This window comes from Hyperolius riggenbachi, chromosome 5 (assembly GCF_040937935.1).
Source record: "Hyperolius riggenbachi isolate aHypRig1 chromosome 5, aHypRig1.pri, whole genome shotgun sequence".
Taxonomy (NCBI): domain Eukaryota; kingdom Metazoa; phylum Chordata; class Amphibia; order Anura; family Hyperoliidae; genus Hyperolius; species Hyperolius riggenbachi.
In genome coordinates, this window is record NC_090650.1 from 85,149,082 (window position 1) to 85,168,063 (window position 18,982).

At 45.0% G+C, this 18,982-nt stretch overlaps 1 protein-coding gene across 1 annotated transcript in view; it reads left to right on the forward strand.

The window, feature by feature from the left end:
* Window positions 1–7,505: 7,505 nt before the first annotated feature.
* Window positions 7,506–18,982, forward strand: part of LOC137519319 (solute carrier family 22 member 13-like) — a 64,871-nt gene continuing 53,394 nt past the window's right edge. The window contains exons 1-2 of the mRNA XM_068238269.1: window positions 7,506–7,880; window positions 16,127–16,230. Of these exons, the coding sequence (XP_068094370.1) occupies window positions 7,506–7,880; window positions 16,127–16,230 (479 nt within the window). The remainder of the gene's footprint in view (window positions 7,881–16,126; window positions 16,231–18,982) is intronic.

The window sequence follows — 18,982 nt, forward strand, 5'->3', positions numbered from 1 at the left end:
TCAGTGATTAACCCCTTCACTATCACTACACTATTGTTGTATTGTTAATTAGCTTTATTTCATTGTGTGACAGTCAGAGTGTGTGCTACAGGGCTGCTGCAGGCAGCTGCTATGTGTCTGTGTGTGTGCTGAGCCTGTGTACAGACCACCAGGCCAGTTGCTGCCTGCTGGCCAGCAATTAGCCTTAGCTAGCTACAGTATAGGTTAGGTTAGGGATCAGGGAATAAGATTACTGTGTTATTGTGTAGTTAGTACTGTAGTACTGCAGTCAGTGCTAGTAGTTGTTAGAGTAGTAGTACTACTGTGTTAGCTTACTACAGAATGGCTGTGCTGCTGAGCAGTGCCAGTGTGACAGTTAGTGTTTTCTCCTCTGCTGTCTGACTGTCACTTGGCACTTGGCACGTGGCCCTTGGCACTTGGCATGTGGCCCTTGGCACTTGGCATGTGTAACTTGACACTTTGCACTGGACACTTTGCACTTGGCAAGTGGAACTTTGCACTTAACACTTTCCACTTTGCACGTGGCACTTCACACATGGCACTTTGCACTTGGCACGTGGCACTTTGCACCTGGCACGTGGCACTTTCCACTTTGCACTTGGCACTTGGCACGTGGCACTTTGCACTTGGCACGGGTAATGTGGCACTTGGCACGTGGCACTTTGCACATGGCACTTTGCACTTGGCACGTGGCACTTTGCACTTGGCATGTGACACTTTGCACGTGGCAGGTGGCACGTGTCACTTTGCACGTAGCAGGTGGCACTTGGCACGTGCAAAGTGCCACGTGCAAAGTGCCACGTGCAAAGTGCCACGTGCCAAGTGCCACGTGCCAAGTGACACGTGCCACGTGCCACTGCCAAGTGCCACGTCCAGCATGCTCCTGGCAGACATTACACTTGCTGCTGCTGCATTGCCCAGGTCCTGCTGCCTTTGCTGCTCCCACCACCAGGGTGCCACAGGCCACTGCTGCTGTGCTGATACCACCTATATTTATTCCAAAACACAATTGCTGCGTAATTTTTTTTAGGTGTCTGAGCTGAAAACTGCCATGTCCTAGCTGTGCGGTTGGACTTTGGACACAATGTGGGCTGCACGTCCGCTGTCTGGAACCTATTTTAAGTCCCCACATCATCAATTAGTGTTTCCCTTTAAAAAATAATGATGCTACATGCCTCATTTACCCTAAAAAAACGTTTTTAAAACAATTTAAAGGCCTATTCCATTTTTTCTATCCAGATATCCGAATCCGCCCGGATACCCTGGATACTGAGGTCGGATAGCCAATTCGGATTCGGATCAGAAAATTTCGAACTCGGATATCCGACCCGGATTGGATATCTGGGTATCCGGATCCGAATCGGAACCCGGATTTTGAAAAGGGGTATCCAGGCAGCACTGCTAACAGTTAGCTGTCAACCGAGAATGAATCCAATATGGTCACCACAACTGCTTTTTGATAGGGGGCTGGGGGGTCCAGGATGGGGTGCAAGTTGATTGGCTGCCATGTGTCTGCTGACTGTGAGGTAAAAGGTCAAAATTTAACTCAATGATAATGTATAGGGAGCGAATCAAACACGCCAAATGTTCGCTGTTCACCGCAAAAGCGAACAGCGGATGTTCTCAGAATACTGCTCGCCGGAAAACAGTTCAGGCCGTCTCTTTGCCCCAAGGCCTTTTGGATGTTGAAATGGCCCTAAATGTAGAACTAACACTAATCCTCTTCTTCTACATGAACTTGATATGCTGGTGCCTTATGCTAATAACACGCCTTAATAACCCACTGCCTTAATTACCCCCTGGTGTTTATATTACAGCTGAGCGCCAATTACTGCTCCCCCACCACTCTGCGGATAGCCAGGGGTTACCTATACTATATAGACCAACTCTGGTGCCCACATTACACACTGGGTGCCTCTATAGTCGCTAACTGCAAAGCAGCCTATAGCGGCGCCCAAAGTACAGGTGCACCTTTTGACTATTTAAACTGCTCTGTCCCCTTTACATGTGCAAAGCCCCCCAAAGAGAGAATAAGGTAAAAAGTGAAGGGAAGAGCGGAGAGAGCATTTATTACAGCATATTGCTGAGCTCATGAAAAATTCCTCTGTCTACAGGCCTGACCTCTGTTATTGAGTCAGAAAATGTTCTAGTAATTTATTACAGCTAAGTGTAAAGTTTAAACAATAAAGACTGTTCAAGAAAGGAAATCGTTCACTAGACTGCAATAAATTAGAAATCTGCTGTAGCTAAAAAGGCACCTACAGCGAGCGATGCTCAGTCACTGCTGGGCTGTATGAGCTCCTCCATTACCTCAGAGACGCACTTCCCAGCAGCTGCAGTGTATGTGAAGGAACTCAAGATGCTCATTGTGTCAGAGTTGCTAGAGGAGCAACCAATAGAAATAGAATAGATGACGCAATGTCTTTAACCATAATGTGTTGCCCACACTGGCTTGCATTATTGCATAATCAGTGCGGTATTCAGTGGTGTAGCTAAGGAGCTATAAGCCCCAGTGCAAGTTTTACATTGGGCCCCCAAGCACTCTATACTTATCAATTGATTTAGCGGGCCAAAACCTGCCAAGGACAACCACAGTCAGTGTCAGAGGTGCAAGAAGGAGATGGGTAACAGTTTGCTAATGATCACTACTATTCAAAGCATCTATAGAAGTGATTATTACCAGTACAGGACCAATAAAGAGTGAATACTGTGGTTAAGGGAGGGCCCCTCTGGCTCCGGTGCGGTCGTAACCTCTGCACCCCTATTGCTACACCACTGGTGGTATTAATATTAATAATATTATTACTATTTATTTATAAACAGATTCTGTGGCGTGGTACACAGTAAGAATGAACATGGGGTACATAATAATACAGACAAATGGTGTACACCAATATACAAAATTCAGAATGTGAGTGTTGAGGGAGGGTGCTTTTGGTTCCCTCTGCCCGTGACAGCAGCAACGCACCGCAACGGACCGGGACAGCTGCACCGCAAGTTATACTCGTGTTGTGTCGGGAACAATGAAGCATGTAGTCAATGAAAGCATTCTTCACTTTTACTATTAACTGACTATTTATTTCCAAGCTGTAGTCAGTGTGTATGAAAGGCAGAATTTTTATCATCTCTTCAACCATCTCTACTACTGATTAAAGTGAGTCTGAAGTGGTTTTAAAAATAAAAAACAGATATTCACCTAAGGAGAGGAAAGGCTCTGGGTCCTATAGAGCCTTCCCGTTCTCCTCACGGTGTCCTCATTCCCCCGCAGGATCCTCCGTTTGAATCTCCTGCTGCGGGAGACTTTGGCAGTTGATCCAGAAGAACAGCAGCTCTGTACTGCGCATGGGCGAGTGTTCGAGAGGCCCGAGTGCTTCCGAAGACTTCCGAAGTCTCCCCAACCCGGTACAGAGCAGCACATGAATGAACGGTCGTGGACTGCTAACGGGGGAGCCTAAGAGGAATTGAAGAGGCCAGCAGGAGAATGGGAAGGCTCTATAGGACCCAGAGCCTTTCCTCTCCTTAGATGAGTATCTGTTTTAAAAAAAAAAACACTTGAGACTCCCTTTAAAGGGACTCCGAGCAGTGCAGAAGCTATGGAAAGATGCACATCATTTTAAAGCTCTCTTTCTCCTCTTTCCAATGATATATAAACCACCCTACGCCTTTTAGTTTTCGCTATTTTAGCGATCGAAATTGCCGCAGCCGCAACTTCGATCGCGAAAATAGAGAAAACGAAAAGGCGTAAGGCGACGATTTAGGTGTCGCCAAAAAGAGGAGAAAGAGAGCTTTAAAATGATATCCATCTTTCCATAGTTGTATTGTATTACACAGGGCGACTTTTTCTGCTGAATGGAGCTGCTGACTTTGAGAAAAAGTCGCCCTGTGTAATACAATGTAACTATGGAAAGATGGATATCATTTTAAAGCTCTCTTTCTCCTCTTTCCGGCGACACCTAAATCGTCACCCTACGCCTTTTAATTTTCTCGTGGCGTAGTGCGGTGGTTTATATATCATTGGAAAGAGGGGAAAAAGAGCTTTAAAATGATATGCATATTTCCATAGTTTCTGCACTGCTCGGAGTCCCTTTAAAGGGAAATAGAGGTGAGAGACATATGGAGGCTGACATATTTATTCCCTTTTAAACAATGCATGTTGCCTGGTTGTCCTGCTGATCCACTGTCTCTAAAGCCTGGTATAGATATCCAATTTTGATTGGTCAATTACCAATTTTACCACTTCCATGTAGTAGGAGAGCTTACCTACCATATCTGGTCATAGTAATCTGTAGGCCCTCAAACTGCATGGAGGTGGTAAAATTGGTTAGTGATTGGTCAATCTTTCATGGTCTTAATACTTTTAGGCTGGGTCACACTTGGTTAGAATCGCAGAAATGTTCCCACATAATGCTTCCCAATGCACAATTGGAGTGCACTGGGAGCAATGTGTGATTTTACGCAGCAGGAAAAAAAAGCAAGAACTGCTCTTTTTTATTGCACAACACATGCAATTCCTTATTGCCAACAGTCAGCTGCTTTTAACGAGCCATGCGCTGAAGCCCCTACTGTGTCCAAGCGCCCACCTACAAGCATGGATTTTCAGGTGCTGCCAGCGCTGGATCCAGGAGGCTGAAGAGGACAGTGGAAGCCTCATAAGGACCCAGAAGTTTCCCCACTTCCCAAGGCAAGTCCGCATAGGGGCACTTTTTTTCCATACAGGTTTACTTTAATGAAAGGAACTCACATTGGATAAAACAATTACACTGCATTCCAAATTATGAGGCAAATTGTAGTTAAGTGTCATAAAGATTACATTTTTTTTTCAATTAAACTCGTTGATAGTATTGGGTCTCAGGGCTCTTTTGATCACTGAAATCAATCTTGGACACCTCTGATAACTAGTATTGCAGGTGAGCCTGATTAAAGGATAAATTACTAAAAAAGCGTGTTATACATATTAAGCAGATCACCATTTTAAAACAATACAAGAAAAATGATCTTTCTGCTGCCGAAAAGTGTGAAATAGTTGAATGCCTTGGATAAGGTATGTGTAACGATTGTGGAACTTTCTCCGTGATCAGCGCACAACGCGTGCGCTGATACGGCGGAAATCCTCCACAAGCGTGTAATTGCAGGAACCTAGCAAAAGGTGCTACGCACCCGTAGAGGGAAATTCCTGTCGGCAGATGGCGCTGAGGAGTGCAGAGGAACCAATCCTCTGTACCTCCACAAATGCCAGACAGGAATTGCACGGAGCGCAGAACGCAATCGCAAGGGAAGTGATTGCGAATGAGAAAGAGCAAAGGGACAGGTTGTATGTGTGTGCGCCAATCTAGTCGCCACCCCGCGACAGCGCACACACAACAGCAGATACGAAACAAAAACGCAAGAAAGGCGATTGCCAAAAGTGACACAAGGCAGATCAGAACAGAATACGAGGATAGCAAAGGCACAGCAAATCATACAATAAGGAGATACGGAAAATAACAAACGCTAACTGAATGCGAACACCGCACTCATTCGCAAAAGTGCACGCGTTCATGCGCAGTCTCCACGTGATAAGCACAATAGAGACAAGCACGCATAACTAACCATCGACAGACAAACATGTAACAGAGGACGCGAGCGCTTGCTTAACGGTTACCTCACCGAGCCTCCAGCAAGCGTTCGTAGCTGACAAGACAGACACACGAAAACAAGGACAAGCGAGAGATAGGATCCACAGCACTAGCGAAAGTGGCTAGCGCGATCCAGAAAGACAGAACAGAAGGATCCACAGCGCTAGCGCAAGATGCTAGTGCGATCCAGGTACAGAGTAGCAGAACAGAAGGATCCACAGCACTAGCGCTAGGCGAGTGCGATCCAGGCAGACAGAGTAGCAGAACAGAAGGATCCACAGCACTAGTGAAAGTGGCTAGCGCGATCCAGGTACAGAGTAGCAGAACAGAAGGATCCACAGCACTAACAGAAAGTGGCTAGCGCGATCCAAGGAGACAGAACAGAAGGATCCACAGCGCTAGCGCAAGATGCTAGTGCGATCCAAGTGAGACAGGTTAGAAGAGATAGCTGGTAGCAACCGCTGCACCAGCTATACTCCAAGAACAGAGATCAGAACCATTTCCTGTCGACCACTGCGGGGACAGGACAATCGCAACAGAACAAACAAACAGATAAGCAATCCTAACTGCACTAAGGAAACCTGCCTAGTGCAGTTTTCCAGGAATTATTCTAAGCTGATCTTCAAACAGAGAGTAAGGCTGACACTCCTCCAGGAGTGTTACACAGGACTGAATCCTTATGACCAGCCAAGCATTGTGGGAAACACATAGTACTTATAGTACACGCCTCCAATGAATGTGGCCAGGCAATTTGCATGACAACGTATGCAAATTCCTCAGCAAGCACAAGCTGCAAAACTGACAGAAGCTCTCCTTTCCAGAGTCCTGCAGCATGCAAACCTAAACAATGGTCAAAAAGCTGCCTGCCTGCACAGGCAGCTGAGCAGATCATTACAGTATGAAATTCTTTATATTTCAGGAAAACTTAAGCACAATCCTCGGACTGTTAAAAGATTTGTGGCTGACTCAGAGCACCCACAGGTCTGTGCAGATAAAAGTAAAACGAGGAAGGGTTCTGCCAAACAAATACCTCAGCGTAAGAAAGCAGCTGCTAAAATACCATAACAAAGCAGCAAACAGGTATTTGAAGTTGCTGGTGCCTCTTGAGTCCTGTGAACATCAAAGTGCAGGATCCACCAGAGGATTGCAGTTCTGCATAAACCTCCTATTAAGCCTCCCCTACGAGCAGAAATGGCTGCAGTGGGCCCAGAACTACAAGAAGAAGAATTTTCAAACTGTATTGTTTGCTGATGAATGCCGTGCAACCCTGGATAGTCAAACTGGATGAAGTGGTGGATGGTTGGTGGGTAAACACCACGTCACTGCAAGGCTGGGACATTAGTAAGAAGGAGTCCTTGGTCTGGGTCGGAATCATGGGGAGAAAACTGGTCGACCCCTTTACAGCCTATAAAAGGTTTTAAAACTCTGTTGTGCTTGATAGGTTTATTTTTATTTTTGAAAAAATCCTGTTTTTATGAGGAGGTTTGTTCAGTAACATTTGAATTATGCACTAAGTTGGTTGATGACTAAAAGATGATGCTGACTGCCACTTGCATCCACTATTTAGGAAAATCAGAGGGAAATATCATTTTTTATAATAATTTGGAACACAGTGTATTAAAAAATAAAATAAAAATAGAAGGGTATGCGAAAAAAGCATTGTTGTGTACTAGAGGTTTAGGTATCTGGTATACTTTCGGTATAGGTGACCTTTATGTATTCATTTACAGATTTTGGCAATACGCCAATATCTGTTTGCCTAGACTTTGTCTTTTTACATTTTTTCTAGCAGTAACATTTAACTCAGTCACCAGAGCTAAAAGAGAGGTGACTTATTTGGTTTAAACATTCAGAGCTAGCTGCCGGACTTGTGGATTTCAGTATCTCACTATGGTTGAGTTTGGAGAAATCCTGAAGAATATTGGGGAGTTTGGACGATTCCAAAAGCTTTTGACGTTTATGCTGTGCTTTCTTGGATTCATTAATGCCTTCAACATGTTTTCTCAAGTATTCACTGGCATATCTGTGCCTCATCACTGCAATACCAGCTGGATCCTGAAGAAGAACCCAAACCTGACTGAGGAGCATCAGTTGAATTTAACCATCCCTCGCAATACACAGGGCTTCTATGAGAGATGCCTCATGTACACTCCAGTGGACTGGGATATTGAATCCATTGAGAGGTATGGGCTGAACGACACACAGGAGTGCCAGGATGGATGGGTGTATGACACGTCACAGCAAAAGTCAACCCTGGTTACCGAGGTCTGTACGCATGCAACGTGTTTATTCAAACTGACCTCCTCTATTTACCCAAGAAAATTAAAACTACTAAATACTTCCAATAATAATGATTGTAATGTTTATGTGATTCTGTATATAGAGGTTAAATCTGATTGGAAATGTAATCATTAAACTTAAAATAGACCCAGCAGCAGCATTGTAGAAATATATTCTCTTTTACCTTTTGGTGTTATTTTTCTTCGACAAAGATAAATGTAGTTGTTTCTGCTTCTGGTCATTTGGCCATCTCTAGAGAGGGCCTTTTCTAACCCTATCTTGCATTAGCCATCATCAGATCAGATGCCAGTTAATGGATTGAGGAATATTGGGCCCTAGGCAAGATAGCAGTTTTTTGCCCACCGCTGATGGTCACCTGCCTTTTTTTAGTAAGCTTTGGTCGGGGCTAGCATATCCACCATGCCCCTAGAATCTCTCCAGGTCCTAGGCAACTGCCTAGGTTTGCCGTGCGGATGATTCGGCTCTGAGTTACAGCCCTTTAGACAGAGTTACAGCCCTAGAAAAAAATGGATCTACCTAAAAAAAGACTGCTCAATTTATTATCTTTAGCGTATGTCCTCATTCAAGGGATCACCTTAGAGACTACCCCTTCCTGGTATAGTAGGTAGGAATCAGACATGGGTTTTTGCTTAGATAAATGGAGTGAAATCCTTCACAAGATCTGGAAATATCCAAAAAGAAAACTGCAGATATTACCATATACAATTGTGGCCAGATGGCACCTCACTCCAGTTAGGATGGCCCAATTATTTCAAGAAAAGTTTGAAACTTGTTTGAGGTGTAACCAAGGGAGAGGTGATGAGGTCCACATGTGGGGGGGGAGGCTCCCAGTAATGGAAAACATTGTGGTCACAAAATGGAGGGTTTTTAGAAACACACAGAAATTCTTCAGCCACTCACTGCTTATAGACAGATCTTTGGCCTATCTATTGACAGTATGGAGGAGATGTCTAAATGGCTGGAAGGATTTGTAAAAAAAAAAGACCCGTTACTGTTGAGAGGGGGGTTAGAGAGAATGGACAGCTTTTGGGAAGAAACAGATATTGAGATGGATGTGTTAGTTAGAATCTCAAAAGAGCAGGAGTGATGACTTGCCTGTGCTAAAGAATATGTGGTGTGATTACGGAACGGTAGGGGTACATGCACCCACCCTCCTGCACACACACTACCTCCCTAATGCCTAAAACTAGCCCCCCCTCCCCGCACACACTATATGCGGAATGCCCAAAACTATCCCCCCCCCTCTTCATGCACTACCTGCCTAATGCCTGAAACTAACCGCCACTGCACACACTACTTACCTAATGCCTAAAACAAACCCTCCTGCACACACTACCTGCCTAATACCTAAACCTACCCCGCCCCCCATGCACATACTACCTCCCTAATACCTAACCCCCTCCCCCCCCCCCCCACACACACACACACACACACATTGCCTACCTGGGGCTTGATTCACAAAGCGGTGCTAACCTACTTAGCACGTCTAAAGTCTTTAGACGTGCTAACCAGGGTGCTAAGTAGGTTAGCACCAGATTTCTCAATCAGATCGCGCACAAAGCTTTGTGCGCAAAGCAAAATCCTATGCGCGTGCTAAGTCCCATAGGCTTTAATGGGCACTTCGCGCGGAACGCCCTGTGCAGTGCGCGCATAAAGTTTTACGCGCGTAAAATTTTACGCGCGAAAAGCTAGTGTAGACGTGCTAAGGGGGTTTTCACAGGCATGCTAACAGTTAGCACCGCTTTGTGAATCAAGCCCCTAATGCTGAAACCTATCCCCCGCACAAACACACTACCTGCCTAATGCCTAAACTTACCCCCCCACACACACACTACCTACCTATCGCTGACCCCCCACCCCCATTAGCCACGATGCAATGCAATGATTGCATCTGCGGAAAAAAACCCTGAAAAATCCTGTACGCCGCAAAGTATCGTCATTTAGATGCCCGCGGTGCCTACCTCCTGCTACTTCCATCTCCAAAATATTTCCAGAATACGTCCCTTCCTCTCACAAGAAGCAACTAAAATGCTTGTGCGTACCCTAATCATCTCCCGTATTGACTACTGTAACACCCTACTCTGTGGTCTACCAAAAAGCAGACTGGCACCTCTCCAATCCCTACTAAACTCCGCTGCCCGTCTCATCCACTTCTCTTCTAGATCCTCTGAGGCAGCCCCTGTCTGCCAATCCCTCCATTGGTTACCAGTTGCTCAAAAGATCCAGTTTAAACTTCTCACGCTTGCATACAAAGATCTACACAAGCTATCACCTCCATACATTCATTTCCTCTTTAATCTCCAGATACCTCCCCACCCGGACCCTCACAGGAGACCCTTTTGTCCTCTAGCCTAGTCACCTCTTCTCACTATCGCATCCAAGACTTCTCACGGGCTGTCCCTTTCCTTTGGAACTCTCTCCCTCAGCCGATTCGTCATGCCCCGAGTCTTGAAACCTTCAAACGCACTCTGAAAACACACCTGTTCAGACAAGCCTATAATTTGCTATAAGCAGCACTGAAGGCAAACTGCCTCACCCACTAACCCCTGTGTTTCCTCCCCACTACCCTCTAGATCAGGCATGGGCAAACTTGGCCCTCCAGCTGTTAAAGGGGAACTTCAGCCTAAACAAACATACTGCCATTAAGTTGCAGTAGTTATGTTAATTTAAATGGATAGGCAATATAATCTATTACCCACCCTGTTTTAAAAGAACAGGCAAATATTTGTGATTTCATGGGGGTAGCCATCTTTTTCATGAGGGCAGGCATCTTTTTGGTTGAAACGAGAGCAAGAGACACAGTTCCAGCTATCCTGTGTCCTGATCACCCCTCCCAGCTGAGTGCGCTAGGCTTCAATCTCAAATTTAAAAAAAAAATGTGCACCAAAACAGTAGAATAAGAACAACAACACAGCATCAGGGGAAAAATGCCCGGGCAGTTTTCTTCTGTGCAGCTAAAAATGAGGCTTGGATAAGAAAAACAAAGTTCTGATATTGTGAAACTGTTAAAGAAACACCAAGCCTTTTCAGTGCTGTTAAGTAGATTTTTAGTCTGAAGGTTCACTTTAAAGAGACACTGAAGCAAAAAAAAAATGATGATATTATGATTTGTATGTGTAGCACAGCTAAGAAATAAAACATTAAGATCAGATACATCAGTGTAATTGTTTCCAGTACAGGAAGAGTTGAGAAACTCCAGTTGTTATCTCTATGCAAACAAGCCATTAAGCTCTCCGACTAAGTTAGGGCCCTTTTCCACCAGCGCGTTTGCGCTGGCTGAATCGCAAAACCGCAAACCGCTAGCGATTTTACAATCGCTACGGTTTGCTTTTTAACATAGGAATCGCGGTAGGTCATTTCCACTACCGCGATTCGCTTTTGTCGGGAACGCGAACGCGCGGCGGAGCGATAATTGCCGCGATTTTGCTATGCAGTGCATAGCATAGCAAAATCGCTGCCGCAAACGTCGGGGGAATCGCCGGTTTTGCGATTCAGCAATCGCTAGCATTCAGCGTGAACGCTAGCGATTGCAGGTGGAAAAGGGCCCTAAGTCATGGAGAGGGCTGTTATCTGACTTTTATTATCTCAACTGTTCCTGGACTATTTACTTTTTCTCTGCTAGAGGAGAGGTCATTACTTCACAGACTGCTCTGAAAGACTCATTTTGAATGCTGAGTGTTGTGTAATGTGCACATATTATAGAATGATGCAATGTTAGAAAAAACACTATATACCTGAAAACAAAAGTATGAGAATATTTTCTTTGCTGCTAATCTTCTAGTAATTATTCATAGTACACAACCAATTCACTATATCATATATTTTTTTTTCGCTTCAGTGTCTCTTTAAGGAACTACAAGTCCCACAATGCATTGCAGGAGTCTTACAGCCACAGTCATGACTCATAAAGGCAACTGCATTGTGGGACTTGTAGTTCCTTAACAGCTGGAGGGCCAAGTTTGCCCATGCCTGCTCTAGATTGTAAGCTTGCAAGGGCATGGACCTCTTTCTAGTGTTTCTCATACTGCTGTAATTTTAACATATGCACATGTACCAAGTACACATCAACTATGTATGTATTTGTATTTCTAATATTCAATGTCATGACTGAACAGTGTCTTGTAGTTCTTATTTATATTTGTTCCACTTTAATTGTTTGTACTATGTACAGCTCTACGGAAAATGTTGGTGCTATATAAATAAAAAATAATAATAATATATAGTGGGCGCTGTATCAGCTCCCGCTATTTACCGGGCACCCAAATTTCCACTCCAGCACCCTAATACCGCTATTTTCTTTTGGCACCTATGGTGGCGCCCAATTACTCCACTTGCCGCATGCGCCCTTTTTTTTACTGCTTCTGGGGTACATAGGAGTGTAGGAGGAGGATAAGACTCAAGAAAAGGCAGTATGATGGTTGACTGATTTAATGATTTAATGAATGTAAGGTGAGTAAGAGAGTAAATACTGTATACTGTACGTACTCGCATATAAGCCTAATTTTTTTGGCATAAAACATTTGAAAAGTTACCCCTTGGCTTATATGTGAGTCAGTGGAGCAGAACAGATGGTGGTGCAGGTTTAGTTACTGGCAAAGGAGTGTAAGGATGGTGCATGAGTGATCCTGTTCTTGCCAGCTGCCTCCCTGCTGTGTCCGTGTCCCCCCATCTCCTGCAACTGGGGGGCCCCCATCCCCCAGCAATTGCTGCATCTTATATCTATGACGCCATCTAGTGGCATCCTGAGACACAGCTGTATCATCCTTGGTGCACATCTGGCTATGGGTAGAGGGCATGACTTGTACTGGGGGCAGATATGGCTACTGGGGAGGGGGCTTATATGCGAGTCAATCTACTTTTCCTGGTTTCTGAGGGAAACGTGGATACCTTGGCTTATATGCGGGTCGGCTTATATGTGAGTATATACGGTAATTGAAAAATTCAAATTATTATTATAATAATAAAGAATAATTGAACATATATATATATATATATATATATATATATATATATATATACAGTATATACTAGTTGACCTAAGCCCATTTAAAAATGGGCTCTAGGTCTGTCACTGCCTCCACCACCGCATGTCAGTGTGTATGCGTTCGCCCGCCGCACGCGCACACAAGCCCGCCACACACGCGCACATGTCCATCCACCCGACTCCCTGGCCCACCCTTGTCCTGTCCCAATAGCTGTCTGTTTGGCACATGTGCAGTACCGCAAAAGCACGGACAGGAGGACACAGCGACACAGGGAAATTATAATAGAGGATATCCAGTGGGATGCGAAAGTTTGGGCAACCTTAGTAATCGTCATGATTTTCCTGTATAAATCGTTAGTTGTTACGATAAAAAATGTCAGTTAAATATATCATATAGGAGACACACACAGTGATATTTGAGAAGTGAAATTAAGTTTATTGGATTTACAGAAAGTGTGCAATAATTGTTTAAACAAAATTAGGCAGGCGCATAAATTTGGGCACCACAAAAAAGAAATGAAATCAATATTTAGTAGATCCTCCTTTTGAAGAAATTACAGCCTCTAAGCGCTTCCTGTAGTTTGCAATAAGAGTCTGGATTATGTTGAAGGTATTTTGGACCATTCCTCTTTACAAAACATCTCTAGTTTAGTAAGGTTTGATGGCTTCCGAGCATGAACAGCTCTCTTTAACTCACACCACAGATTTTTAGTTATATTCAGGTCTGGGGACTGAGATGGCCATTCCAGAATGTTGAACTTGTTCCTCTGCATGAATGCCTTGGTGGATTTTGAGCAGTGTTTAGGATTGTTGTCTTATTGAAATATCCAGCCCTGACGCAGCTTCAGCTTTGTCACTGATTCCTGGACATTGGTCTCCAGAATCTGCTGATACTGAGTGGAATTCATGCGTCCCTCAACTCTGACAAGATTCCCAGTCCCTGCACTGGCTACACAGCCCCACAGCATGATGCAACCACCACCATATTTTACTGTAGGTAGCAGGTGTTTTTCTTGGAATGCTGTGTTATTTTTCCTCCATGCATAACGCCCCTTGTTATGCTCAAATAACTCAATTTTAGTTTCATCAGTCCACAGCACCTTATTCCAAAATGAACCTGGCTTGTCCAAATGTGCTTTAGCATACCTCGAGCGGCTCTGTTTGAGCTGTAGGCGAAGAAAAGGCTTCCTTGTGTAAAGTGCGCCAAATGGATGAACGATGCACAGTGACTCCTAGGGATAGTTACATATAGTTACATAGTTACATAGTTATTTTGGTTGAAAAAAGACAGACGTCCATCGAGTTCAACCAGTACAAAGTACAACTCCAGCCTGCTCCCTCACATATCCTTGTTGACCCAGAGGAAGGCGAAAAAAACCCTTACAAGGCATGGTCCAATCAGCCCCAAAAGGGAAAAATTCCTTCCCGACTCCAGATGGCAATCATATAAAATCCCTGGATCAACATCATTAGATCAACATCATGCTTTCCTTGCGTTGAAAGACATCCATGGCTACAATTACTAAATTGTAGCCATGGATGTCTTTCAACGCAAGGAAAGAATCTAAGCCCCCTTTAAATGCAGGTATAGAGTTTGCCATAACGACTTCCTGTGGCAATGCATTCCACATCTCACCGCATTCCGCGGAATTCCATTTTCCGCAATTCTGGACGGAATTTGGTGGTTCCGTTCTGTCGCATCGGAAAGGAATTGCTATACCGTTCCGACGGAATTCCTGAATTGCTATGTGTTATTCCGCCAGAATGCGAATTTTTGTATGCCAATTACAAGGAAGCCCCTTAAAGTAAAAAACAACCTGATTTCTGCATGAAAATAGGAATTTCTGCACCAATTAGAGGCTTACAAAAACCAACCAAACGGATTTGTGCATGGAAATCAGAATCGACAGGTCCCAAAGCCACCGCCATGGGACCACCGCCAGGTCCCAAAGCTTACGTGACACCTCATGTGGTGCCAAACCACACTTAAAATGACCGCCGTGGAACCCCATAGCTTACGTGACACCTCCTGCGGCGTCAAAACCACCGCCATGGGACCACCGCTAGGTCCCATGGCTTAAGGGACACCTCCTGCGGCACCAAAACGACCGCTATGGGACCACCGCTAGGTCCCATGGCTTAAGCGACACCTCCTGCTGCCAAAACAAAATAAAAAAAGAATAAATTACTTTAATTGCGATTACTTTAATTTTTCCGCCGGAACGCGGAATTCCACGGAAATCCGCAAAATTCAGCGGAAATCTAACGGTTACAGAATTTACCGCTGGCGGAATTCCGGAATTCCGGCGGAACGGAATTTCCTCTTTCCGATCATCCCTAGTGACTCCATCTGCAGCAAGATGATGTTGTAGGTCTTTTGTGCTGGTCTGTGGGTTGACTCTGACTGTTCTCAACATTCGTCGCTTCTGTCTATCCAAGATTTTTCTCGGTCTGCCACTTCGAGCCTTAACTTGAACTGAGCCTGTGGTCTTCCATTTCCTCAATATGTTCCTAACTATGGAAACAGACAGCTGAAATCTCTGAGACAGCTTTTTGTATCCTCCCCTAAACCATGATGGTGAACAATCTTTGTCTTCAGGTCATTTGAGAGTTGTTTTGAGGCCCCCATGTTGCTACTCTTCAGAGAAAATTAAAAGAGGAGGGAAACTTACAGTTGACACCCTTAAATACTCTCATAATTGGATTCACCTGTGTATGTAGGTCAGGGGTCACTGAGCTTGCCAAGCCAATTTGAGTTCCAATAATTATTTCTAAAGGTTTTGTAATCAATAAAATGACAACTATGCCCCCATTTATACACCTGCCTAATTTTATTTAAACACTTATTGCACACTTACTGTAAATCCAATAAACTTCATTTCACTTCTCAAATATCACATGTGTGTCTCCTATATGATATATTTAACTGACATTTTTTATTGTAACAACCAACGATTTATACAGGAAAATTATGACAATTAACAAGGTTGCCCAAACTTTCGCATCCCACTGTCTATCTATCTATCTATCTATCTATCTATCTATCTATCTATCTAGCTATCTATCTAGCTATCTATCTATATATACTCTGTATATATAGCTAGACAGATACACTTTTTTTTTTTTTTTTTCCACCGCATATGGTATTATGAGATTAACACATTTGTCATTAAATCTAGTACAATAAAAAAAGCAAAAATCAAAATCGATATATCTTCTCGCTTAGTTTGATCTGGTGTGTCACAGAAAGGAGCAGACAGATATCTCTCATGCTGTTTATATGGCGGGACTCCTGGTAGGAGCCATCACTTTTGGACCACTAGGAGATTGGTAAGAACATGCTGAAATGTGTTATCACTTTTCTAAATATTTAGGTTGTGTTTTCAAAAATGACTGTGACTGAGAAAAAGACAGGTGACAGATGGTTCAGTAGTTCAAGGTTTGTCTGTATGGGAGCTGAATAATGTTAAACTGCAGTCATGTATCTTAGTCTTAGACAGTCAAGTGTTTATAGGTAGGTTTATAGCCTTTAAATACAAAATAAGACTATAAGATTCCAGGAAAGTCATATTCAAAGTGTACCTGAAGCTGTTTTGAGGTTATAATATAATCTGTTGTACTTACTCAGCATGGATAAACTACATTATAACCCAAAAATTCACAATTTCTAGCTGCCCCGATGTGGTGCAACACACCAGTAAAAGCAGGAACCAGCTGCTTTTCAAAAGTACAAGCTGAATGGGGAGGCATGAGCTGTAATGGGACACCTAGTACACGCAGATTGCAACCAAAAACACTCCCAGCCTGCTTCAGCCACATGAATGCATGAGAGGACAGTCTGCACATGCTCAGACCTAACCCATCACACCTCCACTCACCATACCTCCAGTCAAAGGTCTTCCAAAGCACTAGTTATACCTTTCCTTCTTCTGACCCACAGGAGACCAAGGTTCAAATCTAGGCTCTTCCTGTTCAGTAAGCCAGCACTTATTCAGTATAGGTGCAGTGTTAGGCAAGACTGCCTAACACTGCAAGATGGCCCATTGAGCTCACCGCTACTGGCTGCAGCTCCCAAGCGCTTTTAGTCCAACAAGAAAAACACGCTAGACAAATCAATTATTATTACAACACCCCCACCAACCCTTCTAATCTCACCTCGGTTAAACCTCCAGCCATACCCTAACAACACACCTTCAATCTTTAATGCCTAATGATTGGCCAATTTATTTTAACACTTCCATATAGCATGAGGGGTAACATTTTGAATAATATAAACAGATTCCATACTAGATGCAAGTGGTGAAATTGGCCAATGATTGGCCCCTCAAGTGGTTTCTGCACTATAGCATTGAACAGATTCCATACTAGATGGAAGTGGTGAAATTGGCCAATGATTGGCCCCAAAGTGGTTTCTGCACTATAGCATTACTGCTAGATTACTGCTAGATGTGGCGCTACTCAGCGCATGGCAGACCCCGAAAAGACCTGCCTCGTGCTTGCAAGTTTACACGAACCCCACCCACAGAGCCCTCTCTCCCAATAATACAGAGCAGTGTGTAGTGGAAGACACTTACTAGTAGCTGGACAGTGTACTGGTGGCTAGTTAAGGGTGGTGCCTCTGACACAGGAGACCAGGGTTTGAATCTTGGCACTTCCTGGCAAGACTCCCTAACACTGCTACTGCCTACCGAGCATGTACTACTAGATGCAGCTCTGGTGCTTTGAATCCTCCAGGAGAAACATGCAATATTAGGCCTCTTGCACACTGCACGCGATTCCGATTCAGATTCCGCTTTTTAATCTGTTTTTACATCAGATTCAGATTCCGATTTGCAGTGTGCAGGGAGCAAACTGCAAATCAGAATCTGAATCGGATGTAAAAACTGATTAAAAAGCGGAATCTGAATCGGAATCACTTGCAGTGTGCAAGAGGCCTTAATGTTATGTGTCTTGACCTACCAGAGCTCTGGGCACATCTCCTCTGCACTTCTTACAGGTGCTGACTGTTCTACTACATCCTCAGTTCCGCCCCCGATGCATGCATGTGACCCGATACAAGTCAGGTGACAAACATCAGAAGTCTATGGAGGAGGTGGCAGAGCAGCCAGCGGCTGTAAGAACACAAGACAACGGCGGCTGGAGCTCTGAAAAGTGTCTTTCGCTGCATGCTGTTCTGCATTTGTGAAAGAGAGTCACACCCCCATAACCCCCACCCCTGAGTGTCAGTTGGTTGAGACTGCAAGTCCCAATTAACCAGAAGTCTGCTGTAGTGTATTTTCTTGATTGTCGGTGTAGGGCAGTGTTTCTCAAACCTGTCCTTGTGACTCCCCAAGGTTGCATGTTTTGCAGGCAGCCAGGGGCGTAACTAGGCCCCACCGGGCCCCCCTGCAGATTTTCAGAGTGGGCCCCCCTCCCCTCCCTGGGGCCTGCACGGGGCCGTTTTGTGGGGGGCTGGAGGGGTGGCAGCATGAGGGGAAAGCCGTGGCCACAGTAGGTGGGGAGAGGGGGCAGGACGTTCCCCCCCCCCTCCCTCACTTCGGGGCTCTCCCCTCTGCGCTCCCCTCCAGCTTAAATGTGTGTCCGTGGCAGCGGCGAGCAGCGGCGGGCAGGACACAGATACATACCTTCCATGCGTTCCAGCCAGTGCGTTCCTCTCGCTAGCCTCTGACGCGACTTCCTGTTATACTGGAAGTCGCGTCAGAGGCTAGCGAGAGGAACGCAGGCTAATGGAGAACACGAAAGGTATGTATCTGCTTCCTGCCCACCGCTGCTCACCGCTGCCCATGGACACACAATTAAGCTGGAGGGGAGCGCAGAGGGGAGAGCCCCGAGGTGAGGGAGAGGGGGGGAACTTCCCCTCTCCCCGCCGACTGTGGCCACGGCTTTCCCCTCATGCTGCCAACCCTCCAGCCCCCCACAAAACAGCCCTGTGCGGGCCCCAGGGGGGGGCCCGGGCCCCCCCGTGGGAGCAGGGGCTGCAGGCCCTGTTGTTACGCCAGTGCAATCAGCTTCACCTATGCACAGGTGGGGTAATTAGGTCTCAGCTAGGTGGATTCCATGTACATAATACACTAATTACTCC